We start from the raw sequence: 24,122 nt of genomic DNA, 5'->3' as shown, positions 1-24,122 counted from the left end.
AACATTCCTGAAGGAAAACTGCTAGACAGCGTGACAACAATAACTCCTTTCTGTAGACTCTATGCACCCCTTTCCTTTATAGAGAAAATCTTAGGCTGTAGCAACTTCTGTTAATACAACAGATTCCCTATAGCTCTGTGCCAGTTTCATCTGTCACTTGGTCACACCTCTTGCAATCTCATTGTTGCTCATGTCTGTCAGAATCTTTTCTGTGTGCCGGGGGGGGGGGGTGGGGGGGTGAGGAACAAGCCAGAAGGTGGGGTACCTGTTAAAATTACATGACATCAGACTGACAGTGCAGAAGATGATGGTTTAGTTGTGTTTTCTTGGCCTTCTCCTGCGTGTGAGGTTTTCCTAAGGCAGTTGCCCCAAATACAACACAACTTGTTTGTGAGTATTTGTTCTTTAAATACAATTGCCAGTTACAGTTCCATATCATTGGATTACAATGTAGTGAAAAAGGGAAATGCTCCTTTAAAATAACTTGTGCATGGGATTATTCTATCTGTCGCTAGATTGTCGTCGTCCCCATGGGATACTGGCTATTTTGGAGGAAACGAATGTGACCTCTGCTCACGTACGCTGAATTCCTGCACGCTTACGCCTCAGCAATCTCACCCTGAATATCTAGGCTTGTGTATTTGCCTCTAGTGGGTTATGGCTGCAGAGCATTCTTATTTCAGAAGAACAGCATGCCTCCCATGTTCTGGAAATTCTGCAGGTTATACCGTTTATTCTGATAACGGTCTGTCCCTTTTATCCTGTTGTCACTCATGCCTGTCGATGTGGTGTATCCTACCATCCGAGGAGTATGTTCTCTGAGTGGCTGATGGATGACTTGAAAACAAGCTAACTGCAAAAACGGCTTTCTGTGGCACTTGCAGGTGCATTTTTTCGGCTCCACAACAATTCTTTTATTTGCATTAAGACATAAGGGAATTGGCAATACAGCTAAAAAAAAAATCATCCCTCCCAAAACAAACAGAATTAACAAACCCTGCCCTGTAAATATGGGCAACGTGGGGAATTCGATATGACTGTCTTAAACTTTGTGAAATGATAAATCCTTAATTGTGGAATTTAAAATGCTCTGTAAAGGCTTATCTCTAGTGAACAGTGGGAAGTGAGAAAGTTGAGAACAAATTATTGTGAATCAAAACGTTTATTTCCCAAGTTAAGGGATTAAGGAATTTGCTTCTCTGAGTAGCTAAGCTCTCCTAACTTAGTGGCTTTCATTCACACTGCTATATTCTCTGGTCCGAGTTTGTTACTACAGCACCATGTTAGTTTGTTGTGGTTATAAATATGAGCTAAGCGAGTCATTGGGGATAGTTAGACTTTGCTAAGCGAGGAAGGAGGGAAAGAAGATGGAGTTTGGGAGAGGGGAAGAAAGCCTTCATCACAATGACTTGCTTCTTTTGATGAAAACGGTCTTTAAACACACCAAACAATGGCAACTTTATCTCCTTTCCACATGCATAGAAACAGTGAGATTGTATTTTTTTCTTATTGGGTGGTGGGTTTGCAGTTTTTTTATTCATCTTTAAATCTAATCTCAGTCTCTCTGAGGAAGTCGAGAGGCTAAACTGTCAAGTCACAGTATATTCCGTACGTGTGTGACACTAAGATCTCACTTTGCAAAACACAGTATCTTAATGCCATGGATTTATGCCCCAAGGAAAAAAAAAATAAATTTGTGAGAAATGGGTAGAAACCTTTCACTGGGACCATGACTGCTTAAGGGCCAGATTATTCTTCTGAAATGCTTAGCTTTCACAAGAAATTGGAACTTAATCGGCATCTGTGCGAGGCAGTGAAGCAGTTGATACTGCGTCTCGTGAGAAGAAATGTACTGAAATACTTGTCTCAAGAAATCAATTAAATTAAAATAACCATCTTAGCTGAAAAAGTCAAGCAGACAGTGCTTTTAGCAAATCTAAAGGGAAATGGAAGAATCTGGAGTAAGGTAGTTTGAAGTTGTGCCTATGCCATGCTGAACTTGCACTAACAAAGATTCGCTGCTCTAGGTGTATTGCTGAAATATTTTTGCAAGTCCACCAAGATTAAATGCAGTGCATGAGAGTGTTTGCTGCCGTTGGGTTTGCTAAAGACATCAGCACATTAAAACCTGGGGGCAGGGAGTGGTTCAGAGACTTCCTACATTCTCGGTGTTATTTTTATTAACAAAAGTTAATAGATCTTGGTTTTATTTGTCATTTAATTGTGATAGCACATAGCTTTGTTTAAGTAGAACTGTATAATATGGTATTTTATGTGTGTACAGAAGATATTTGAGTGCTACTCTAGTTACTACATGAAGTTCTGGTATGTGCTATGCCAAGTTCCTATTGAAAACAACACACAGCATCTGTACAACTTATAAATAAAAGAAAAACATAATTTCTATTGGCTATTTTCATTAATTTTATTATCCCCTACACTACCAAGTAAGTATCCTGTTTTGGGCATCTGTACTTGTCCCTCCATTCTAAAGTTACTGTAGTTTCTTTTCTTCAGGGCAATTAAACTGATGCACTGTCAAACAGCAGAATTTTCCCTTTTCTTATGTGTTGGACTTTTGTGCTGACAGCTTCTTGCTATCCATAGTATTTACGCTGGAGAAGCTTCTGATTTTCTGATAGACTTTAGCATTAACAATCAGTTTGCGTTGCTAGCTGATAGAAAACAAACAAACATCAAGATAGGGAAAAAAAAAAATCCTCTTCCCTGGCATTAACAGCTTTTGTTCAAGCGTGCTCTGTATGTAACCTCTTTACTGATGCTCTGCAAATCTGGGCATATATGCAGCATATCCATAACAACATGTACAAGATCCTGTCTGTTTAAGTGTCTCTAAGTGTCTAAGAACTCAAAAGCACTTCTCTGGTGACATAAATGACGTGTGTGCACATGTATGTATAACTTTGAGGAGAAGATGGCAGGTAACTCTTCTCCAGATGGGCTCTCAGTGAAGAACTGTCACTAGGAGCAAGTGGAAGCTGCTGCAGGGAACATTTGAAAGGTGAATGCCTACTTAGTTGAGCACTTTCTTTTTATTTATTTATTTGTTTAGCAACTACCTTGGGACAATAGGAGAGGCTGTCCTGACAGCCTTCAGTAAAGTTTGGTGATGATGGTGTTAATTCCAGTGACTTTCAGCGTTCTCGGAAATTAAAACAAAAATGGGTTCATCTTGCATGCAAATGTGGTATTTCTTGAAAATAAAACCTGCCCTTTCTCACTTCTTGTGTTGTCTCCATGGTCACTAGTGGCCCACAACATTTCTGTTTGGGATTTTGTCAGTCTTGCAGACAGTGAGTGTGGCCCCTACTGAGGAAATGCACCTCCTGACTCGAAGGACCAAAGAAGTGGATCAAAATTCATTTTCGACCCAATTATCTTAGGATTTTTTTGTGATCATGTTTTTTATATATTCAGTGAGCATTAAAATGCCTTACTGATTCTTGTCACTATTAGCTTTGTGGCTGTTCTGAGAAGGGAATTGCATGATAGTTCTTCTAATGAGACTGTATGGTTTTCAAGACCATGTGGAGTCATGCAGCTATAATTAACAGAAATAGGTGGGCCTTAAAGAGAGCTCTAATGCCGACAGACTTCCTAAAGAATTTAGCCTAAGTGATTTGGAACCAGAGGAGATACAACTTCAGGACATCTTTAAAAACAAAACTGTGAATTAAATCGTTAGATGCACAAAAGTTTGGTTGGGCTACTTAGTGTTTTCCTAGTACCACCCACAAAGTACATGCTTTTCTTTAACATGCGTTTTGAGATGTCTGTGTAGGCCGTGTGTTGTTATAAAAATAACTCTGTACTGCTTGTATGTTCAAGGAAGCTGTTTGATCACAGTGAGTATAATCTAGTACTTTCCTCATCATCATTAGGGATGTTGGAAGGACTGGAACATTTTTATGCTGCCTTAGATTGTTCAGATAACTGCTTTCTTGTACATACTTCACTCAGTTCAAAACTGGTCAAGCTCTAAGACGTCCTGATGATACCTCTATCCGGTTTAAAGAAATCTGTAACTTTATAGAACTGTAATCTGCACTATAGCTTACTAAACTAAGGTGTCACATCAAAGGATGCATGTCTCATACGAGGAACAGCTGAGGGGTCTGGGGCTGTTTAGCCTGGAGAAGAGAAGGCTGTGGGGAGACCTTATCGCTCTCTACAACTCCTTGAAAGGAAGCTGTAATGAGGTGGTGTCGGTCTCTTCTCCCTAGTAACAAGCGATAGAACAAGGGGAAATGGCCTTAAGCTGCACCAGGGGAGGCTCAGGCTGGATATTTAGAAGAATTTCTTTACTGAAAGGGTTGTCAGGCATTGGAACAGCCTGCCCAGGGAGGTGGTGGAGTCACCATCCCTGGAGGCGTTCAAGAGATGTGTAGATGTACTTAGGGACATGGTTTAGTGGTGTTGGTAGAGCTGGGGCAAAGGTTGGACTGGATTATCTTGAAGGGCTCTTCCAACTGAAACTTCTGTGATTCTATGCCTACTCAAGAGGTTTGGAACAGTAAAAACTATTCATATCATAATTCTGCAGTAAGGGTCCTGGTTTCTTACAGCAGCTGTGTTTTTAAAGAGATGGTTTTACATTATCACTAAAACATCTGAGTTCCAAGGTCTGAGCTATGCGTTTTGCTGTGGATGAAAGATTTCCCTAGCTTTTATTTATGCAGGAAGGCACCATGTGATACTCTGTAGAAGACAGTCTAGAAAACTTCACTCTGCCTTTAGAAATGAGCCTATGTAATACAGAGTGTTGCCAAGTAAAGTTCTATATAACTGATTTTAGAAAACTGCAGAATCTTCCATGCTGGAAAGAACATCTAACGGGATTTAACTGAGATAGAGGAAAATTTCTAAAAGATATGCCAAAATCATTATTGCTGTCTGTGAAGCAGAATAATGGATGCCTCCCTGAGTCTTTCAAAGTATCAATTTTACAGTCTGTATTAAGCAGGACCCTAATACACAGATGCTTTGCTGAGTTTCTGAAGTAATAAATCCAGGACTATGGCTGGATTTTAAACGTTAATCAAGGTTCTTTGACTTTGTACAGGAAAAACTTATTTCAAATAGAATAACTTTTTCAGATCTAGAAACGAGTTACTTAGTTCTGGTTTAACAACATGCCACTTGTTTTATTTACAGAGTTCCTAGTTGAGGTAAGGGTGCCATTTTCATTGACTTAAGCCTGCTGAAAATAGAATTGCATTCCTGAGGTTTCTTATGTAGATTATCTGAAAATGCCCTGGGGATTCCCAAGAGGTTGTAGCCTCATTGCTTATCTTATCAGATTCCCTAGGGATATGTTTTTCAGGTACTGGCAGAAAGTAAGCAAGAATATTAAAATAATTAATTTATGGGGTATCTGTTGCCGCTAATTTTCTTTCTCCCTCAAAGGCAATTTGTCTTTACATCTTGAATATGCAATAGTTCCGCAGCAACAGAAGGGTGAATAAGTAAAGTTCCAGTGCAAATTTAACCTAACTTGTTATGAATGGCAATTTTCTTTCAACGAACCCTTACTAGGGATCTTCCTGCAGTTTTTCACATTCAGTATGTGTCACCAGCTTACTTTTGTAATTGTGGTATTTGCTTACATCTGGTGAAGACTCAGAGGTAAAGTAGGAATGACTGGATTTTGTCTAGTAGTGGCGTTGTCTTTGTGACTTCAAGTGACATTTGTTGGAAGATCTAATGTGGAGAAACATCTTGAAGACAAAAATCTCAGAATACTTCTGTGGAATTTTGAAAGCTCTAGGTTAATTTGGTTTCCACTCCAAATTTCTGTTCGGGAGTCCTACTGCCATAGAGCTGTAAAACACAGATGTCAAGTACTGAGAAGCATAGTGAACGGAGGGGAAAGTGTGGGAGTCATGGTCTTGAATTTTCTAAAGAATTGCAAAGTCTTCCTGCTCCAGCAAACTATCTGTGGTTCTGTTCTCGGTAATATGGCGTGTTATTACTTGTCTTTCCCTCATGCTATTGTTACACTGGGTTGGAAAGCACTGTAAATATGAAACACAATAGATGGTCAGGCCAAGCTCACAGTTTAGGAGTTCTGAAGGCCCATACAGGTACAACAACCTTAAAAACGGTGTAAAGAGGGTCCGCAGGTCTTACTCTTTCAATGTGAACTTTTGTTACTCCTGTCACACGTTTTCCTGGCCTTTGCTTTCAAAATCTAACAAAATATTAAAATTCCCATTCCCTACATTCCTGTTTCTTGTCATTCTCTCTTGGTGAGAACCTGTACCATGCAGACAAAAAAAACCCCACTACCTAACTCGGTCCTTCAAATCCAGGACTTAAGAAGGAAGATGATTTCTTTGTATGATTTTCTCTGCCCCTTTAGAGGACAGTGTTCAAATAGCATATTGAAATTACTATGTTCCCAGTATTAACAATAAAGCCTCTTTGCCGTGGAATGAGTGACTAAATGCAGATCTGTAAGTACACATCTGCTAAACCCAAAGTAACTGTAGCTCTTCTGTTAAACTTTGCTAACTTCATCTATATGGTATGAAACCACTGATAAAGCGTGTTATCTGTTCACATTGACTCTTTAAGCCTCCATTAAGTTGCTGGAGTGCAGTATCTTTCTATAAATACAAGATCTTTTCAGTCACAGACTGTGGGCTTTGTCAGCCTTTCCAGATCTTGAGCCCAAAATAAGCTGGTGAAACAGATGGAAAGTGGGAAGCTGGAATTACTATATGGGCAAAGTGAAAGCTCTTGGGTAATCTTAACTGCAAATTTTCATGCTTTCAAGTGCTTCCTTTGAAATTAGAATTTGATGGTATTAAAGAACAATCAAATGCCTTTTCTCGGTCATACTAAGATTTATAAGTCAGTCATCCATCATTACTGATACAGCTTGCTTCTGCTTTTGCCAGTAGATGATTATAGTAGATGAGCTATAAAGAGCAAACAAAAGTTTCTTTAATTAAAAAAGCAAAGTGAGGAAGAGAAACCTTCGTTCCTTTTAGCCTGATACTACGTTTTACTTGTAATGCTTGTTTATGCTTTTTCAAGCATTACACAAATAAGTTTTCTAGAGATACAGTTTTTAAAAAGTTTTGTGTTGTTTTTTTTTTTTTTTATTACAGCACTGTAGAGTCTAGCTTTTGGTTTTGGTCATGAACTTTGTTACCTAGAAAAAATGGCATTTTTTATTTGTTTGTTTTGATCAATTAAAAAATTACAGGAATAAATGTAGTGTCATCTTCTAGGCTTGTATATTCATCTGATAAAAATATTAAAGAAGCTGAGGAGCTGGCTATGATGAAAAAAGTACTGGAACCCAAATTAATACAGGAAAACAACATTGATACTCTTCAGAACACTCAAACAAATGTAAATTGTCTTGGAGATGGCAAAAGAACACCTGTTGATCCGAATACTCCAAGTGGAGCTGTACAGAAAGAAGTTGTTTCTTCATCTTGTATTGAAGAGGAACTTCCAGAAGGAGTTGGTGATGCAGAAAGCGACCAAGCCACTGCAGGTAGGTTTGGAATTACACTTTTGTTTGTTTAATTTTTTTTTTTGTGTTTTGAATAATTATCCAAAGACTTATACAGATGTAAAAATGCAGGCAAAGATTAAAGCTATTGTTAAAGCACAGCTTACATGGATGTTCTTTGTTGTGGTCTCATTCTCTCACACCTTGAAAATGAATTGCTGCGGGAGTGGTTCCCAGCCAACATGTAGCATAATAAATCTGACAGGACTTGCCAGGCATTGGGCATGTTCATCGGCATTGTGTCCCGTCTTTTCTCTGTAATACAGCAAACCTGAGCCCTCGTCACGTGGGACCTCCCACAGAGCAGAATCTCTCCATTCCTTTCTTTTTCTAGCAAATTACGCTACTTCCACTGTTGTTTTACAAGGATTCTGGAATCTTTCAGAATCTTTCCTACTGCAACTGTGAATGAAATAAGTAGCACAAGTCTAACTGCATCTACACCAGAGGTGTTGGCTGCTACAGCTGTGTCAGTAAGATAGGATCAAGCGACTAATCTGTTCAGGCAGAAGCTTGTAGCAGTACATGACCCTGAACTTATTCAGAGTCTACTTTCCTTTAATGCAGAGGTACCAGATCTCTGTAGAAAACGTGAACTGGCCACATAATCTTATGGAAGAGTAACTGTAGCACTTCTGTAGATATCAAATACGAAGCATTGGTCAAATTTCTGATATCTCAAGTCAAAACAAGTAAAATCCAAGGTCTAGAAAGCCTTTCAAGGAAAATTCTAGCTTGAATAGGCAATATTAAAAAATACATTATGTCAGATTCTTTTCAAATATTTTAAGTTGGCTGTGTACTGTCAATAGTCTAGCCTACACCAGACACAGTGAAAATAGCTATTTCTCTCTATCTACAGGTAATTCCAAGCTAGAAACTGCATCTGTCTTAGGAGAAGACTTAATGATGCTCTACAGGAAGTGCTGTTGCCCAGATATTAACATTTGCATAGAAGGCAAAGATTTTCAAGCTCACAGGTACATAAGTATTTACTGTGAAGTTTTCCATCCAAAATTCTTCTCGTATTAAACACTGCTGGTACTGTATACCTATAGTAAGTTATTGCTGGGGCAGTTATCCAGCTGGGAACCGTTATAGTACTATATATTATATATTAAGTAATCTGTGCTCTCTGAAGAAAATGAAAAATCCATTAATAAACTACTCAGGTATTAATGCTGAATAACATTACCATACACGTAGAGAATTTCTGGAGTAGTAATTATATGGTTTTTTTCCTTCTCTTCAGAATCTGTGTGTATAGAATCTGATTTTACTTTCATTACATCAGTCGCGTAGCTGTAAAGATTGTCAGCAGCCTTTGTCAGATCTAAAGTCCAAGACCATTTAAGAACCTTAGCTTAGTGGACTTCTGTAGCTTCAGAAAGCAAATTAAAGCGTCAGCACCATTCCTTCTACCTTTGATACGAGTCTGTTTGCATTTGAGATAGCAAACGAGACAGCCTGTATTTTGTTCCCTTTGAGTATATAACTAACTGAGAGAGATTATAAAAAACCCTCCACTACTTTTAGTATTTTCTCAACACAAAACCAGTGTGTGGGGAGTTATATTACTGACATTACAAATATCTTTACAGAAAATAGGTCATAATAGTGTGTGGGGGGGGTATTTTATCTTTTTAAATAATAGAATTAGGATAGATACTAAATTTTCGGAATGTCTTGTAGTTAGGCATGTTTGTTTCTTCTGATCTACACTATAAGAAGACATGTTCTAGTGTCCGTAACTTTGAGCAACAAATACTTTAATGCAAAAAGAAAGTCAACAAAAAGATTCCACGATCAGAGCTTCTTTAATTTAGGCCACTTACTGCCTGGAGCAACGTATCTAGTCTAACCAGCATCAAAAAAATACGGCAGTAAATCATAAAGAAAACAAGGATGTTCTGAAACAGTCACAAGACTTGCTTATTTTAGTACTGCATCATGTGAGTGGTAGGAGTCAGTAAGGGAAATCTAACTTTGGGTATAACTGTGGTGAAAGTATGATTTACTTATGTTAAGGGATTTTTTTGAAGTTCTCAAACAGGAGATGGTTTAAGCCCCCACCCTCTTCCAGCTACTTATCTCAGTATTCCTTACTTTCTCATGAAGTCCTGTGAACTCCCAGTAGACATTGCCCTGTGAGCAGCAGTGCTCTGAGGGTCGTCAAGTTGTGTCTTCCTAGTGCTGTGTTGTATTCTGAGAGGGCCCTGAGTGGAGCAAGTCAAAATTTGTTCAGTAATAAACTTGTGACACAAACCATGACAGTAGGAAAGCACAGATAAAGATAAATTTACATCAAATTCATTTGGTATCTCCATGTATTCCAGAAGTTAAAATGTTATCAGTGTGTATTTAGGTAGCACATACTTGTCCGTATTCTACTGAGGAGCTGTCGTATTTAAAATGAGTCTTCGAAATACCCACTTCAGCTACGCCCTTGGAGTTGATTTAGCCCTGTTCATCACTGAAGTTTATTTGGAAGAGAATGACAAAACTGGAAATAGTGTATTTCATAGCTCCATGATACTGTGTTATTGTATCTTATAAAAACAAGATCGTGCATGTGTTTAGCATTTCACATACACAAAGTTGTGATGTAATACTCATTTATGTGTGGACTCATTTCACCGAGATATAAAACGTTCTGTAAAACCTTCATTATTATTATTGCTGGATGAATCACAGGAGGAATCTGCGAGAAGTTCCTAATTTAAACTGCTGAGACTTCTGAAGCAGGAGGAGGGAAGAAAGATGAGAGATTCCAGAATATGTAATGACTAGAAAAGAGACCATAAATAGCATTCTTCTTGCTTCTTCCTACGCAAAATGAAACATTTTAAGAGCCAACAAATATATGTAAAAGAAAGGATTCTCATGCCTAATATAACACTTTGCTTTTTCTGCCACGGGAAATACATGACATAAAGTAATTTTATAAATAATAGGAAGCTTAGTAAGTGTCAGGAAAAAACTGTATACATATGAGAATATTATCTACGGCTGCAATAGCCCAGATAAGATACATAAAGGCGAACGCTGTAATGTGTAAATCTGGAAGGCTGACATCGTAAAGCAGTTTTTATCCACTAGGTTCTCTTCCTTTCCGCCCTTCCACTTCCACCTTAAGAAGCTCCTGTTGCAAAGGTTTTCTCATCTGGTTTTCTGAAGACCGTGATACTGGTGGAGATACTGAGCTACACAGACTACTGGTCTGGCGTTTCTTTATTGTGTGACAGAAGTAGTGGTAAATTGAATTAGCCCCTTTATGCCTTTTAAATATACAAGGGTACTAAGTCTAAACAGAAGTAATTGGTAGCTCTTCTTAAACAGTGCTGGAAACACACATCACATTGTTGTATCGTATGTTAGTATCAAATTTGTTTGACTTTTAGGATGTGCTGGTAGGTGGCCAGCTAATTTCAAATAAGAGAAGTTTTATACTCGTCTTTTCATTTTAATAAATACACATTTTGTAGTATAAAAAGAATTTCAGAGATTCAGGATATAATTATTTGGCTAGAATGGGGCTGTAGAAACAAGGTTACTTACTGTTATTTGGTAAAAAACCCAGAAGAAATAAATTGTAATTTTATGTCATATAAAAGGAAAATGCTTGTGATAACATATTTCCTCTGTGTGAATGTCAAAGTCATACTAGGAACAAGCTTTTACTGAGAAATTTAGAGTACTGTTTGGGTTTTTTTTTCCTCTAGCATATTTTGAAATTCCAAACATACTGGAAGGAAAGGCATGCAGTGTGCCGATGACACCCTAATGCGTAAAGGGCAAAGATTTAAGTCAGTGTTATCAAAGAGTCTCATAATAAATATTTGTATCTAGTGGAATAATGTTTACTTTTTCTCTCTCAGGGCCATTTTATGTGCCAGATCTAGTTACTTTGCTGCTATGCTGAGTGGAAGTTGGGCTGAAAGCTCCCAAGAGCACATCACTCTTCAAGGGTAAGTGTTGTCTTTGCAAGTCGAGTGGGAGCAAAGGTAGGCAATTTAAAATCACTGCGAATATGTAACGACTGTGCTGCCTATAGAGCACTGAAGATTAATCTGCCTTGACACTTTTCTTCAACCTGATACATTTCCCGAGTACTGTTTTGACTTCAGGATGAAACAGCCTGTGCAGTCTATTTGTTAATATTGCCAGACGGTTCAGGGAAGCAGTCTTTTTCATCAGCAGAAGGGTACTAATCCTTTTTTGCAGAGTTTTAGTATTCAGAGTCTATTTTGCAATTCTCTTCTTTCACTTCGTGTTGTACGTGTCATGAAAAGTATTATGAATGTCTGAACAGTGTAATTTGGTTTTCATACCTAGGTGGACAATAAGAGTATGTTTACAATGTAAAGATAAATAAACTATTAGGTTCCTTAAAGAGTGTTTAATAATGATATTTCAGCATCATACACTAAACCAATTTTGACTAGGGTGCTGGTTCACAATGGCTTTCTGTTGACAGCTGAAAGTAATGGAGCTGTTGGTGTAGGATGAATCCTTAAGACTTCATAAATAAACTAGGGACTGCCAGGTTAGTTCTTTTCAGTATCAGAAAAATCAGTTGAAATATATTACATCTTTAAAAGCAAACTAGCGCTGATACTTGTACGTGTTAGCTTTTTTGTTCAGGCATGATGTTGGCTGACTCAGCTTTCTTCAGAAAGAACTGTGCACCTTACAGGGCTGCAGAATGTCATTCCTTTGTGTTAACATCAAGTTGCTTGGCCAAGTGATACTTTCTCACATTTTCATAATTTTAGTTTTCTGTCAGTGTAATAATATTGCTGCAAAACCAGGAAGGTTATCTGTTGGTTTGGTTGCCACTTCCTAATTTTTATAAAACAATACACTTCTAATTTAACGGATTCTTTAGCTTTTATGCTATACATAGTATGTTTTGGAGGCTAATAGTCAACTCTGTTTTGTAATACTCTGGTATTTACACTTCTTTCCCTGGGATTGATTTCTACATGGCTAAGAAATTTTCATCCTTGTTTTTCAGTAGAGGCTTTCTCCTGGGAAGTACTTAATCTTTATATGAGTATATTCTCATGCCAGTGCCTCATAATTTCTGTTATTAAGAATCTTAACCATAATTTTACCCTTTCTAGTTCAGTTTTCCGCTTGGTGCAGATTTCCATGCTGTCTTTTTAAACACTTATAAATAAAGTACATATGGCTTACTCTGAAATAATGAAAATTCTGCATGAGATAACAGCTGTCAAGACTGTGGGGAAACTTCTTCTTGCTGATTTTATGGCTATCATGTGTACTAACATACAGAGAGACAACTGTGCTGATTTTGCTTCTTAGCACGATGCAACGTGGGGTTTTTTCCTTTTATTTTTAGTCATCAATGTCTGTTGCTTAAACACGTCTAATGTTTCAAGGAGTCTTAGCAAAATCTGCATGACTATATTCCACTTACACTAATGTACACAGCACTCGTGGGTTCTGAAGGTTGCACACCGAGACAGACGTGCATAAGTACAATAATGTATTGTTCAGGAGATCGTGTCCACCGTTTAAAATAGGTATTCTGTGCCTTTCTGCATTATGGTGTTGGGACGATGCAAGGCTGCAAACACTACTGTGTGCAGGAATTCCCTGTTTCTTAATTTGAACCGAGGCATAAAGACTTTTTCTAAATATTTTGAGATGCAATGTTCCTACTTAGAACTTGGTGTACTAAAACTATTAGATGTATTTTTGTTGGGGGGAAAACTTAAAGGTATCATAAAATCAAGAATAAAAAATAGTTGTTATGAAACAATTTTAAAATACATAGTTGCTTCATAATTACTTACTACTTACTACTTAGTAAAGAGCTTGGAGATGATGAAAAAAATCCTTTCTGCATATTACCCATGTAAATAATCTAGATACTAGTATTAGTCTGCTTATGACTTACTTTCAAAGACTTAAAGTATTACAAAGTTTCAGCAAGACTATTGTGTAGCAAAATTCACCCAAAATGTAGTCCATGTAGATACTTTTGAATTGCAGTTATCTTGAAAATAGCTTTAATTTTATCAGATCTTTTGCCTTCCATTCACAGAACAGCTGGATGGTGTATCATCAGCCTTTTGACCAACTTCCTTTGGCTAAGAAATGTGTGTTTTATTCTGGACACGTCTTTTTATTTGCATTTTTTTTCTTTCTTTTTTTGCAGCATAAGCCATGTAGAAATGAGTGTCATCTTGCATTTTATCTATGGAGGTATTCTGGACTTCCCAGACAAAGTTGATGTTGGGTATATGTCACCTTTTACTATTTTTTAATTGTAGTTTGTGCTTTTGCTGTATTTTCTCAGTTAAAAGTCAAAAGGAAAATTCTTCATGTAGTATAAATAAGACAAAGATGTCAAATACAATGATCGTTACACCTAAACATACTTGAGGAAATTCCAAAAATAAAGCTTTTTTTAGAAATATTGTTTATTTGACATCTGGAAAAGGTGTGCCAGCCCTGTTTGGAAAATTATATGAGAGTGAAAAACAGGAGGGTGTTTTATACCAAGACAATTCAATTTGCCTGTACTTTCCTTTTAGTTTTCAGAATGATATATACAATGTGTGGTAATATATATTTGGAATTTATTTTTAAACAATCGTTTGAGTTGATGTGAAGACTAAGTATTAGTTCTTAGATCCCTAAAAGATGATATATAGCAACTAATGTAAATGTTGGCATTTTGTTCTGGGATAGTTTTTAATCCAGTTTTATACATACTCCTGTGTTAGTGAAGTAAGTTCTGAAATGTGTGAATTATTCCCTGAAACCATTTATATGTCAGCTGTTGAACTCTGCCACTAAACAATAAAATGCTACCATTTCTTAATGTTAGAAATCACTGTTCAAAGCTTATCTATCTAAAATTAAAATATGGAATTGTTGATAATATGCCCCCATGTCAATGTTTAGGTAATGAATTGATACAGAAAATAAAACTATGTTATTGGTTATTATACAAAATAATTAATAGTTTGCTCATTGTGCTTTTTAGTATTTTGAAGGGACATAATTCTCGGATACGACGTCATCAGTAACATTTTATGGAATCCATAGGAAAAAACTTACAAAATGCCAAAACTCTGCTGGCCCAAGTATCTTTCTCACTCACTACCCTTAGAATAGAGAAACTGAGAGTCTTCTAAACAGTTTCTCAGCCTGTGGCTAAAGCTTCCTTTTGTATAGACTGAACTCGGTGGTTGGGAGATTATTATTAGGTCAATACATCTTTCTGTTCAAAGATTATTCTTTGGCAAGTTTCACACTGGTTTTCAGTCTATTTCTGCAGTAAATTCTGACTGAACAAAGAGGTGAAATTAGCATGTAAGTTGTTTTGCAAGCGAAGATGCGTATATCAAAATGATTTTTGATTCCTGTCGTTGCTGCTTTCTCTTTAGTCGCATGTTGGGCATTGCAGATATGTATGGGCTAGATGGGCTGAAAGAAGTAGCTATCTACATTTTGAAAAGAGATTACTGCAATTTTTTCCAAAAGGTACGTCAGTTCTCGTGCTAGTCTGTGTAGACACAAAACCTAAGAATTTTGATTCTATTATTACCCATCATATTCAGGAGATATATAACAACTGTGCGGCCAAGATGTTAGCTTAAGTCAACAGACCCTATTCTTATGTGCAAGTCTGCTAAATTCTGGGGTTTGATCATGGGATCATCGATGGGATTGATGGTGGGAGTAAGGCCTGTGGTATCATCCACCTATTTATAGAAACGTGTAAACCAGAACTGATGAAAAGCAGTATTCCACACGATTAATTCGATATATTAAATTACATGGAATAGAATTTAATATATTCTATTGTATATGTAGTTGTTCTTAATAGGAATATGGATATACTATATATTTGCATATCAGATTTCATGGGCATATATTTAGAAAATATTTCTGTTCGATTAAAATTAGTTGAAAAGCAAGTACTTAGAGTTGAGTGTTTTCATGCATTAGGCTCACTAGGCTGAATACTACTTTACTGACATGTAAGCAGATGACTTCCGTATTCTGCGTAAAGGCAAACAAATTTAAATACCGTGGTATCTAACAATACTTCTGTCTGAACTGAAGATGTTGTACTTCTGTACAGTTTCTGTAAGTCAGAATGTACAATAATTGTGATAATTTGCTAACAACTCTAGCCTCTTCCTGGAAAACAGCAACCTGTACTAGAATGCATGGCTATTGCTCATTCATTGGGAGTGGAAAACTTATATGCTGCTTGCATGAAGTAAGTAAAATAAAATACAGTTTGTTTTTCATTTCTCTACTTTCTGTTGAAATGATTTTACTTTGTAAGATTTGGTTTATTTTGGTGTATAAAATGTTCACATTTTAAACATTTTTTTTCTTCACAATATTTTAGAGGTATCACTTATACTAACAAGCGAAGATAAAACATTTTTCATCTTCCTTACCTAAGAAAGGTTCTCTTTTCAACAGATGGGTAGGAAAACATTTTGCAAAATGTTTGTCAGAGAGAAGCTTTGCCAGTTTACCTACTGAACTTCAGAACAACTGTCTTGTTATGTTGATTAATTCTTTGGTAAGTAGTATGTAGTGTGCTTTATAAAAAATAGAGCAATGTAAATTTTTCCTTGTTTAGCTGTACAACGTAATTTGAGAGATAATAGAGTATTTTAAATCTGTAGTACACTTATACTGTGTAAAAGTTCCCATTAAAATAACAATTTAAAAACAGGTTTTGATGTGCAGATGTCGTTGTTATGTTTCATGGCACACAGTTCGGTGATAATCACATCAGAGTCCAGCATAATAACACAAAATAAGTTTATGAAACACAGCTGTGACATCACAGCGCCGCACTATGGATTTGGATAGTGAGGAACGGCAAATTGCTGTATTAGTTTCTATGTTAGGTGGCAGCATACGTCGTTTGTGATTGCCTTTTGCTCTTTGCCTGTATTCTAATTTGGAAAAAAATGCACTTTTTTTCAGACTTCAGGTAATCACTGGCTCTCAGTGATCAGAAGCCATTTTTTTACAGGCAAGCTGACTTTTCAAAAATAGAGTAACAGTATAGTATACATATCTTCTGCTTCTCAGACAGCAGTACTGAACTGGTCCCCTCAAAGCTCAGCATTCATTTTCTGTGGCACATACTTACATTGTTCCAATTCAGATCTGCCTAAACTTAAGTACTTTCTAATTGTGTTTAGTATAAAACTACGCTCAGAGCTGACATAAAGTAGCTGATTTGAACTAGACCTGTTAACAGGACTTTGGTCCAGTAATTAGCCTGTAAAGGCACTGAATTGTAACAGATATGAAGAGTACGTGGAGGAGCTAAGGGTAAACCGGTACATCTGCTGCCAGGCATGACTCTGTGTGTTTGTGGCTGTAAAGTGGATTGGCATACGCAAAGTTTAATCTAACTAGCTCAGATACCGTTCACAGGATGATTTTGGTTCTAGCACACACCAGACAGATAAGTATGTGGCATCTCGTGTATCTCATGCTGAAGTCCTCCTCCCCGTGTCTCTCTTACTGCTGTTCTCCAAATACCCCTAGTTCAAGAGATGCACTTTTAAATGGTTCTGGCCTAGAACTGCCCCTCACTGAAAGGGCTGTGAAGGCTTCTTGGGACTGTTTTTTCTCAGGGCTTATTTGATGAAGTACTTACCCCATCAAGTGCTGAGGCCAGCAGGTCAGCTGTGAGTGGCGGCTGCTACGGCATATTCAGGTGAAAGCCTGAAAAACAAGAGATTTCAGAGCTATGTGGCTGTACCAAGAGAAGCTTGAGGGTGTCCACAGTTATAAAACCCGAGCAGTCCTTCTGCCAGAATGCATAATTTCTAACAGAATAAAGATAGTAGCTGTAGCTCGTAAGAGCTGTTCTTTTAGATCAGCATACTCAGTTGTTCCTAGACTATAGACATAGCTCTGTATGTCATATGTTGTACAAATATTTGAGTTTTAAGTCATGTTTTCAGGCTTATACATCAGTTCATTCTGATCTACAGGTGTTCATAGTTACACCACGACCCATCTCCAAACTAGCTCAGGTGTGTACTGTAGCCAGGAGCGTATGTAGACACAGTTCTAAGCTCCTCTCCCGGCAGCCTTGTGCAACGTTATCAGGACAGCTTAAAGGTAAACCTAAGCCCCTTCAGGCCTTCCTTCCCCTCTGTGCCTACTATAATATATCAAGATGCTGTGGTCACAGTTTGTGTTGAAACACACGAGCTGCCTTTAAGCTATGAGCATTTGCGGAGCCGTCGTGGCGCTGTGCTCCTTGGTGCCGCGCCAGCTCTGTACCCGGCTTCTCTGGAAGATTTTGCAGTCTGGACTAAAGTGTGTTTTGGTTCCGATTTTACCGATTTAAAATTTTTGTTGGTGTGCCTTTGCGAGGTTCACAGGTATTTTATGGACTGAAGCCTAGAAAGCTTTTAAAATTGCAAAATTAAAAACTAAAGCATACACCTTTTCTGCCCACAGAACAGTTCTGGTGAGTGATCGTTTAACTCTGAGCTCTTCAGACACCCAGTCCAAAAACTTGTGGAGTTTTTCACAATCTGCAAAAACGCTTAAGGCTGCTTCAGGGAGAAAAAACAAAAGGTCTGACTTTAATTTTGCAGAGGCTAACATATGTTTTACGATCCTCTGCTGCTACAGTTCTCCACTGTAAAACTTTTTTACAGTTACACTCAGTTAAACCTTGCATTTACCAATCTTGGAAATGTAAAACCTAGTTAATGTGGGGCAGCCTTTTAGAAAAAGAAAAGGTGCAAAGAAAGGAGATTCTGATTGGGAAGCCACAATGATGGACACAGAAACATGAAAATAGGAGTGCAGTTTAAAACACTGTTCGGGTACTTATCCCTGGTGTCTCAACTACGTGCAAGAAAATTACTGGTTTTTTAGATAAGTGAACACCACTTTAGAATGGTTAGGAAAAAAATATAACAAGAAAAGTAACATTCAGTTAGAGCCACTCCTACCATGTGCTGATTTAATTAGAAGTCAGTGGAGGCATTTTATATTTCACTGAGAGCATCTGATGGGAGTAAATGCTTATTGCCTTGTGAGCAGGGGCTGAATTTTGGACAATTCAAAAAGCTTGTAATTGAGTCCAGTGGGAACAAGATCAAACCATAAGCATATACTTAATCCTTAATTTGCCTTCTATGCAAACTGGTTTTGCCCACAGATGAGTAAAATAATAAAAATTTATAGTTGAAAAATGGCTGGCCAGATTTTGTGTTTTAACTGTAATATGCACAAAGAAAATCCTCCCTGCTTTCTACTTTGCATGGGACAAACATGATTATAATCTGAATTTACAGTAGGGGGTTTTGTGTCAAATATTTATCTGAATTGTTGCTTTCTCCAGTGTTACTGATCTTACTGCATAATTTATCAGTGACCTGCTAGGTCATGTTGAGTAGAGCTTTCAGTTCATTCTAATGTGGATAACAATAAATTGCAAGTTCCTTTTAAGTGATATCTTAGCCCTGAGGTACCATGCTGATGCAGTGCACAGAAGAACCGAAGGCAGAGACCAGGGGAATAAATATTAGCAAGTCTATTTGCTTGTTTTAAATATAACTAGAAATGTAACAGTTATGTTTCTTAAAGAAACATTAGACAACAAAGAGGGTAAGTTCAGTTAAAACTCCATCTGGGAAGACAAATATTTTATGTCTGACTCTTTTAAATAAAGCAAAAGGATTCACAACTATGAAAATGCTTGGGTGTTTATGTATCCCGAATGCTAGGCCATCCACACTGGCCTAAAACTTTCACTTACTACCCATTTTATCTGGGAATTTATTACATCTTTCAGTGACCTGAAAGGTTTTTTTCTATTCAGTTTCTCCAGTTAACGCTTGCCTTACTTGGTTCAGGACTGCAGTACGTAATGATACACGGTTGAAAAAATACAATAAAAGCTACTGAAAACTTCACTGCCTAACTTGAGCAGGCGAAACAGAAGCAGTAGAGACTTCTGTTTCTGCTTTAGCTTCAAATGTAGGTATAATGTTCAGAATTACCAAAATCCAAATGTATTTAAAGCAGGGAAATTGAATACATGATTGGATCCTTGTGTAAGTGTTCAGTAACTGAACAGAAGCTATTTTACGAGCAGCAATTCTTTAGGTGATTACCTGGCAACCGGCTAATTTCTGTTTTTATTTTAAGAACCACAAGAATGCCGCTTTCCTTTTGATGGAGAGTGACCGGCTGATCAATAGTCTTCCCCAAGTGAAGTGGACAGAGGCAGCTGTGGCCTTGGCATCGAGGCTACAAGAAGAATGCCTAACATTTATTGTGGCAAACTTCCTACACGTAGTACAAAGCGAAGGCTTCGCTAGTTTGCTGCAGGTAAAAGTGCCTTCGAGTTATTGTGCGCTTCTAAAGAAATTGAATTCTATCACACTTTGGGTAGTTCAGGCTGCTAAATAATCAAAATAGTTTCAACTTTTGCTTTAAAGTACAATTCTGAGGAAATTTAAAAAAAAAAAATCAGGCAGTGCTAAGGTTTTTTGGGGGTGGCTTTTTTTTTTTTTCAGTGTTGTTTTGAAGCACATTAATACTTTGATACGCGGGGCTGATACTGCGTTCGGGCTTTGTGCCTCAGTTAAGCAAAAGTTCCAGTGAATTTAGTGGGGCAGTTTCTGTGTTGGGAAGAGATAAGTATAGCATAAGCTTTGAAAAAGCTTTCAGACCCCTAGAACAACAGCATGTCCTTACAAGAATGAGGATGACTCTGAGCAGATTACTCAAACTTCTACTGATTTTCGTTGTCAGTTGCAAGAATGCAGCAATGCTGCAGGTCCCGGTGAGAGCATCCCCAGTCATCTACCTGGTTTGTTTCTCCCATGATGGTTTGGGTTTTTTTTTTTAATATGTATACAGGGTTAAAAAAAAAAATAAATAGGGAGAAGTAGAAACATTTTGTCTTTGAATCTAGAGTGGCACGTGGCTGTAAATTCATCACAGTGTGCTTGTTCCTAAAACCGGGGTTAGCGAGAGGCCGCGGGATGATTTGCTGGAGGCCTGGAGAGGGACGGGGTTATGGAATGGATGCAAAGGAAGGTGCTCAGCTTTGGAATACCTCCTGCACAGCGTGATAGCAGGTCCGCTCTGCTCAGTAATGTTTTTGCATAGGAAGTACACTCCGGTTTTAAATGGCTGCCTTTTGTTGTTTCCTCAGGCACAGGCAATGAGCAGCAAACCTGACCTTCTAGAACTAATTTTTAATGCAATTGAAAAAAGTCTTAATAATGAAAATAGCTGCTTTCTTCTTGTAGCTGTGGATACGTTGTTGGACTCCACAGATGTGAAAGAGATGGTAGGTTTTTTGATGTGCAGCGTTTGTAGGCAAAAACTGTTCTGGTATTGTTGCATGTAATGGTTCAACTCGGATGATGTGGTTTGAGCTCAAGTGGCTGTCCTGCAATTGGGGTCACACAGAAAAGCATCTGCATAAATGGTTGGCATTTATTTACTGGATATTAACACTTTTTTTCCCTTTCAAGAGAAACCCTGCCTATGGCAATAAAAAAATTACTGTGTGCTACTGACAGCATAAGTCCCATGGACGCCACTGCTCTGGTGATCTTTACTATCACTTTAAATTTGTGATGAGAAAAAAACTTACCAAAAGGTGGCATTACCTTAAACTTGCAGGGGAAGAGAGCTTATTCTCTTTCTCTCTCCGTGTCCTTGCTCCCCTTTTTGCAGAAGTCACAGCTACATTTGCTTTTGTTTAAGACTGTCCTCTGAAGCAAGGACGGCCTCTCAATCTAGTGTGTGTGTTTTGGGCTGGGGGGAGGTGTCAGTCTGCATGTGTGTAACACACCGTGTATATCCACACAACCTAAATAATGACATTTAAGCTGTGGTTGGCTGTAATGCTGGGGATAATTCATGAGTAGTATGACATACTGATTAAAATCCAGAATGATGCTACAAGCAAAGAATGAAAAATAAATGCAAAATGAATGACTGCAATCTGGTGCTATTGTAGATCTTCTTAGTAAAAGCAATGAAAATTTAATCAGATACATTATTTTTCCCCAGAGTATTTGACCTTGTTGTGACACAGCTGACAGTAAAGAGCTATTATGGGGTTGATTTGAAAAAAAAAAAAAATAAAAGGAAGGAAAAAAAGAGCAATGGGGTGTTTTCTAGTGCTGTAGTATGCCTTGGTTTTAAAGTATTGTAAAAATTACTGTGGTGGGCAATAATCCTTCAAAACCAGCATCTCCATCTACCAGACCATTATAAAATATAAGTGATGACATCATTGATCTAGCTTAGGGAGTAAGTAGATTCTGAAAGGAATAATGACTGGTTGCTATGACAATATGCCCCTCGCCAGCTGCTGATTTGTTACTTGAACACAGGGTTTTACGTGCAAGATCCAGGCTCTGCGTGATAAGCTCTGGGTCTTCCTGGTTCAGTCTTTTTATGCTGTTCGTCACACAGAAGGCTGGAAGCTGATGAGGCCAGACCATCAACACAAAATACAAGCAGGTATGTCTGGCATCAAATGGCATTAGAATTTTTCAGCAATCTGTTTAGTTAGATAAAATGTAGGTGGTATTGTGTAGCCAGATATAAAGTAAAGCAAAATTTGTAATTCTCTAGGTTTTTGAAGTGGTATTTTAGAGCAGAAGCACGCTAGCATGCCTAGCTGGTTTCAAACATGGAAATCAGCAAGTCGTTTTCTGTGAAAAGTCTCCTCTGCTTTTCTTTTTAGGAGTATATGTAATAGGAACCAAAACCACGTAGATTGATTTTGTTCTTATTTACAGCAACTCTAAATTATTGAAAAGGCTGCAGCAGGATTAAAAACCTTATCTGTCTCATTTTTAAGGAGATAAGCGCTGTGGATGAATTAAATTTGCCCAAAGCAGATTATCCGTTCTATGAATTCCGTTTCTACCCTTTATCGTTTTCTCCATAATGTATAAATATTGCTTGTCTCTTGCATAATGCTTATCTCGTGCGCTGGGTAAATGCAGACAGCTTGACTTCACAGTTGATTGGCATTGTGATATTGTGTGTGCTACTGCAGAGAGCCCCTAAGGAGCTGCAGAGGGTTCTCTCAAAATTTTAACAGGCAGCACTTCCAATAAAAAGGAGGTTTTGTTCTGAACGTTTCTTTGTTTTGAAGTACACGAGTATTGCAGGGATGCGGAACGGATGATGGAGTTCGGGTTGTGGTTGAGTATGAGCTTTGACAGTGCAGTGTTAGAAAAGAAAAGAATGTGTTGAAGACTTCTCTAAAATCAAATCACTTTTGATTCAAAGGAGAAATAAACATTTTGGTGTGCTTTTTGTGAAGGACATTGTTAAGGACATTAGTAGCTAGGATACGATAGTTATAAAATTGTTTACATCTATAGGTAGATGAGAATTTTATTCTGCAGTTACATGCTGAGAGAAAGATGCAGTGACAGTCTTTCTAAGCATGATTTAGGGATGTAGTCAAATAACATCTCACTGCTACTGTATGAAACAAGTTCTGTGATTTCTTTCTGGATTATAAAAATCCTTCAGAAGCTGAGGAGCTGGCTTTAGAAACAAGGGCGGGTATTTTTGTTTTGGGATGCTTTATTTTTAGGATAATCGTGTCCTTATTGTAAATAATGTTTAGGCTGCTTTGCACTTGTGCTTTCAATACAGAAAAATGCTGAAGACCGAGGTGTGCCTTGGTCGTCTGAACTCCATCTTGCCAGAAATTGTTTCGTTTTCTTTTAGATTAAATTATAACTCAGAGCTAGCATGCATTTTATAGGTAAACAGACAGGCTGAAATGTTTGCATAAATTATCTGGTTTTAGTTACAGGCAAAGAGATCACACAATACTGGTAGACAAATTCTAATCTTCAGGTGAAATATGTCTAGAATAACTTAAATCAACTTTCATCTTCAAGATTTCTAGTGGTGGTTTATCTTCTAGAGATTTAACCTATATAGAATTAGAAGGCTATAATACAGGAGAAAAATGCCAAGACAGGTGTTATTGTGGGTTTTTTCATTCACAACATGTCTTGTGTTTTCTTAGGCACAAGTTTATATGGATTTTGTCTTATTATATTGGTATGTATTAATGTGCAGAGTCATTGCTAGAAAAAGGATTAGATCCCTGGGGTGCCATTTTCAGCATACCTTTTGTGTGATTTTTACAGAGCTATACCAAAATTATTTTCAGTATCGCTAATAAGAATTCAGCAGAAATTTTGTTTGTTATACATACAAAAAATGTATCAGTCTTTAAATAGTATGTCAGAACATGAGGCACTGAATGCTTAAATTTTTTTTAAGACATATTTTGCAAAACCTTTTTTCAGCTGAAATACTAATACAAAGAAAAAAGAAACCTTATCGATTCTGGGTCTGTACAGTGTCTATAAATATCCTTTTTGTATTCTACAAGCGCAATTGATTTAAAGGCTTTATTGAAAAATGCTTCCCTCCCAGAGCAGACCAGTCAAAGAAAAAAAAAAAAAAAAAAGGCATTCACTGCCTGAAAATTCCACATGACAATCACAGGGATAACTCT

General features: G+C 37.5%; 1 protein-coding gene across 1 annotated transcript in view; it reads left to right on the top strand.

Annotated features, from left to right (window-relative positions):
* Window positions 1-24,122, top strand: part of BTBD8 (BTB domain containing 8) — a 37,377-nt gene that overhangs the window by 4,492 nt on the left and 8,763 nt on the right. The window contains exons 3-12 of the mRNA XM_086463230.1: window positions 7,260-7,531; window positions 8,412-8,529; window positions 11,428-11,517; window positions 13,737-13,817; window positions 14,974-15,070; window positions 15,727-15,815; window positions 16,028-16,130; window positions 19,748-19,930; window positions 20,763-20,900; window positions 21,958-22,087. Of these exons, the coding sequence (XP_086319356.1) occupies window positions 7,260-7,531; window positions 8,412-8,529; window positions 11,428-11,517; window positions 13,737-13,817; window positions 14,974-15,070; window positions 15,727-15,815; window positions 16,028-16,130; window positions 19,748-19,930; window positions 20,763-20,900; window positions 21,958-22,087 (1,301 nt within the window). The remainder of the gene's footprint in view (window positions 1-7,259; window positions 7,532-8,411; window positions 8,530-11,427; window positions 11,518-13,736; window positions 13,818-14,973; window positions 15,071-15,726; window positions 15,816-16,027; window positions 16,131-19,747; window positions 19,931-20,762; window positions 20,901-21,957; window positions 22,088-24,122) is intronic.

This window comes from Leptosomus discolor, chromosome 3, assembly GCF_034619465.1.
Source record: "Leptosomus discolor isolate bLepDis1 chromosome 3, bLepDis1.hap2, whole genome shotgun sequence".
Lineage (NCBI taxonomy): Eukaryota > Metazoa > Chordata > Aves > Leptosomiformes > Leptosomidae > Leptosomus > Leptosomus discolor.
The sequence above is the reverse complement of the archived record's forward strand: the minus strand, read 5'-3'. Positions and strand labels throughout refer to the sequence as shown.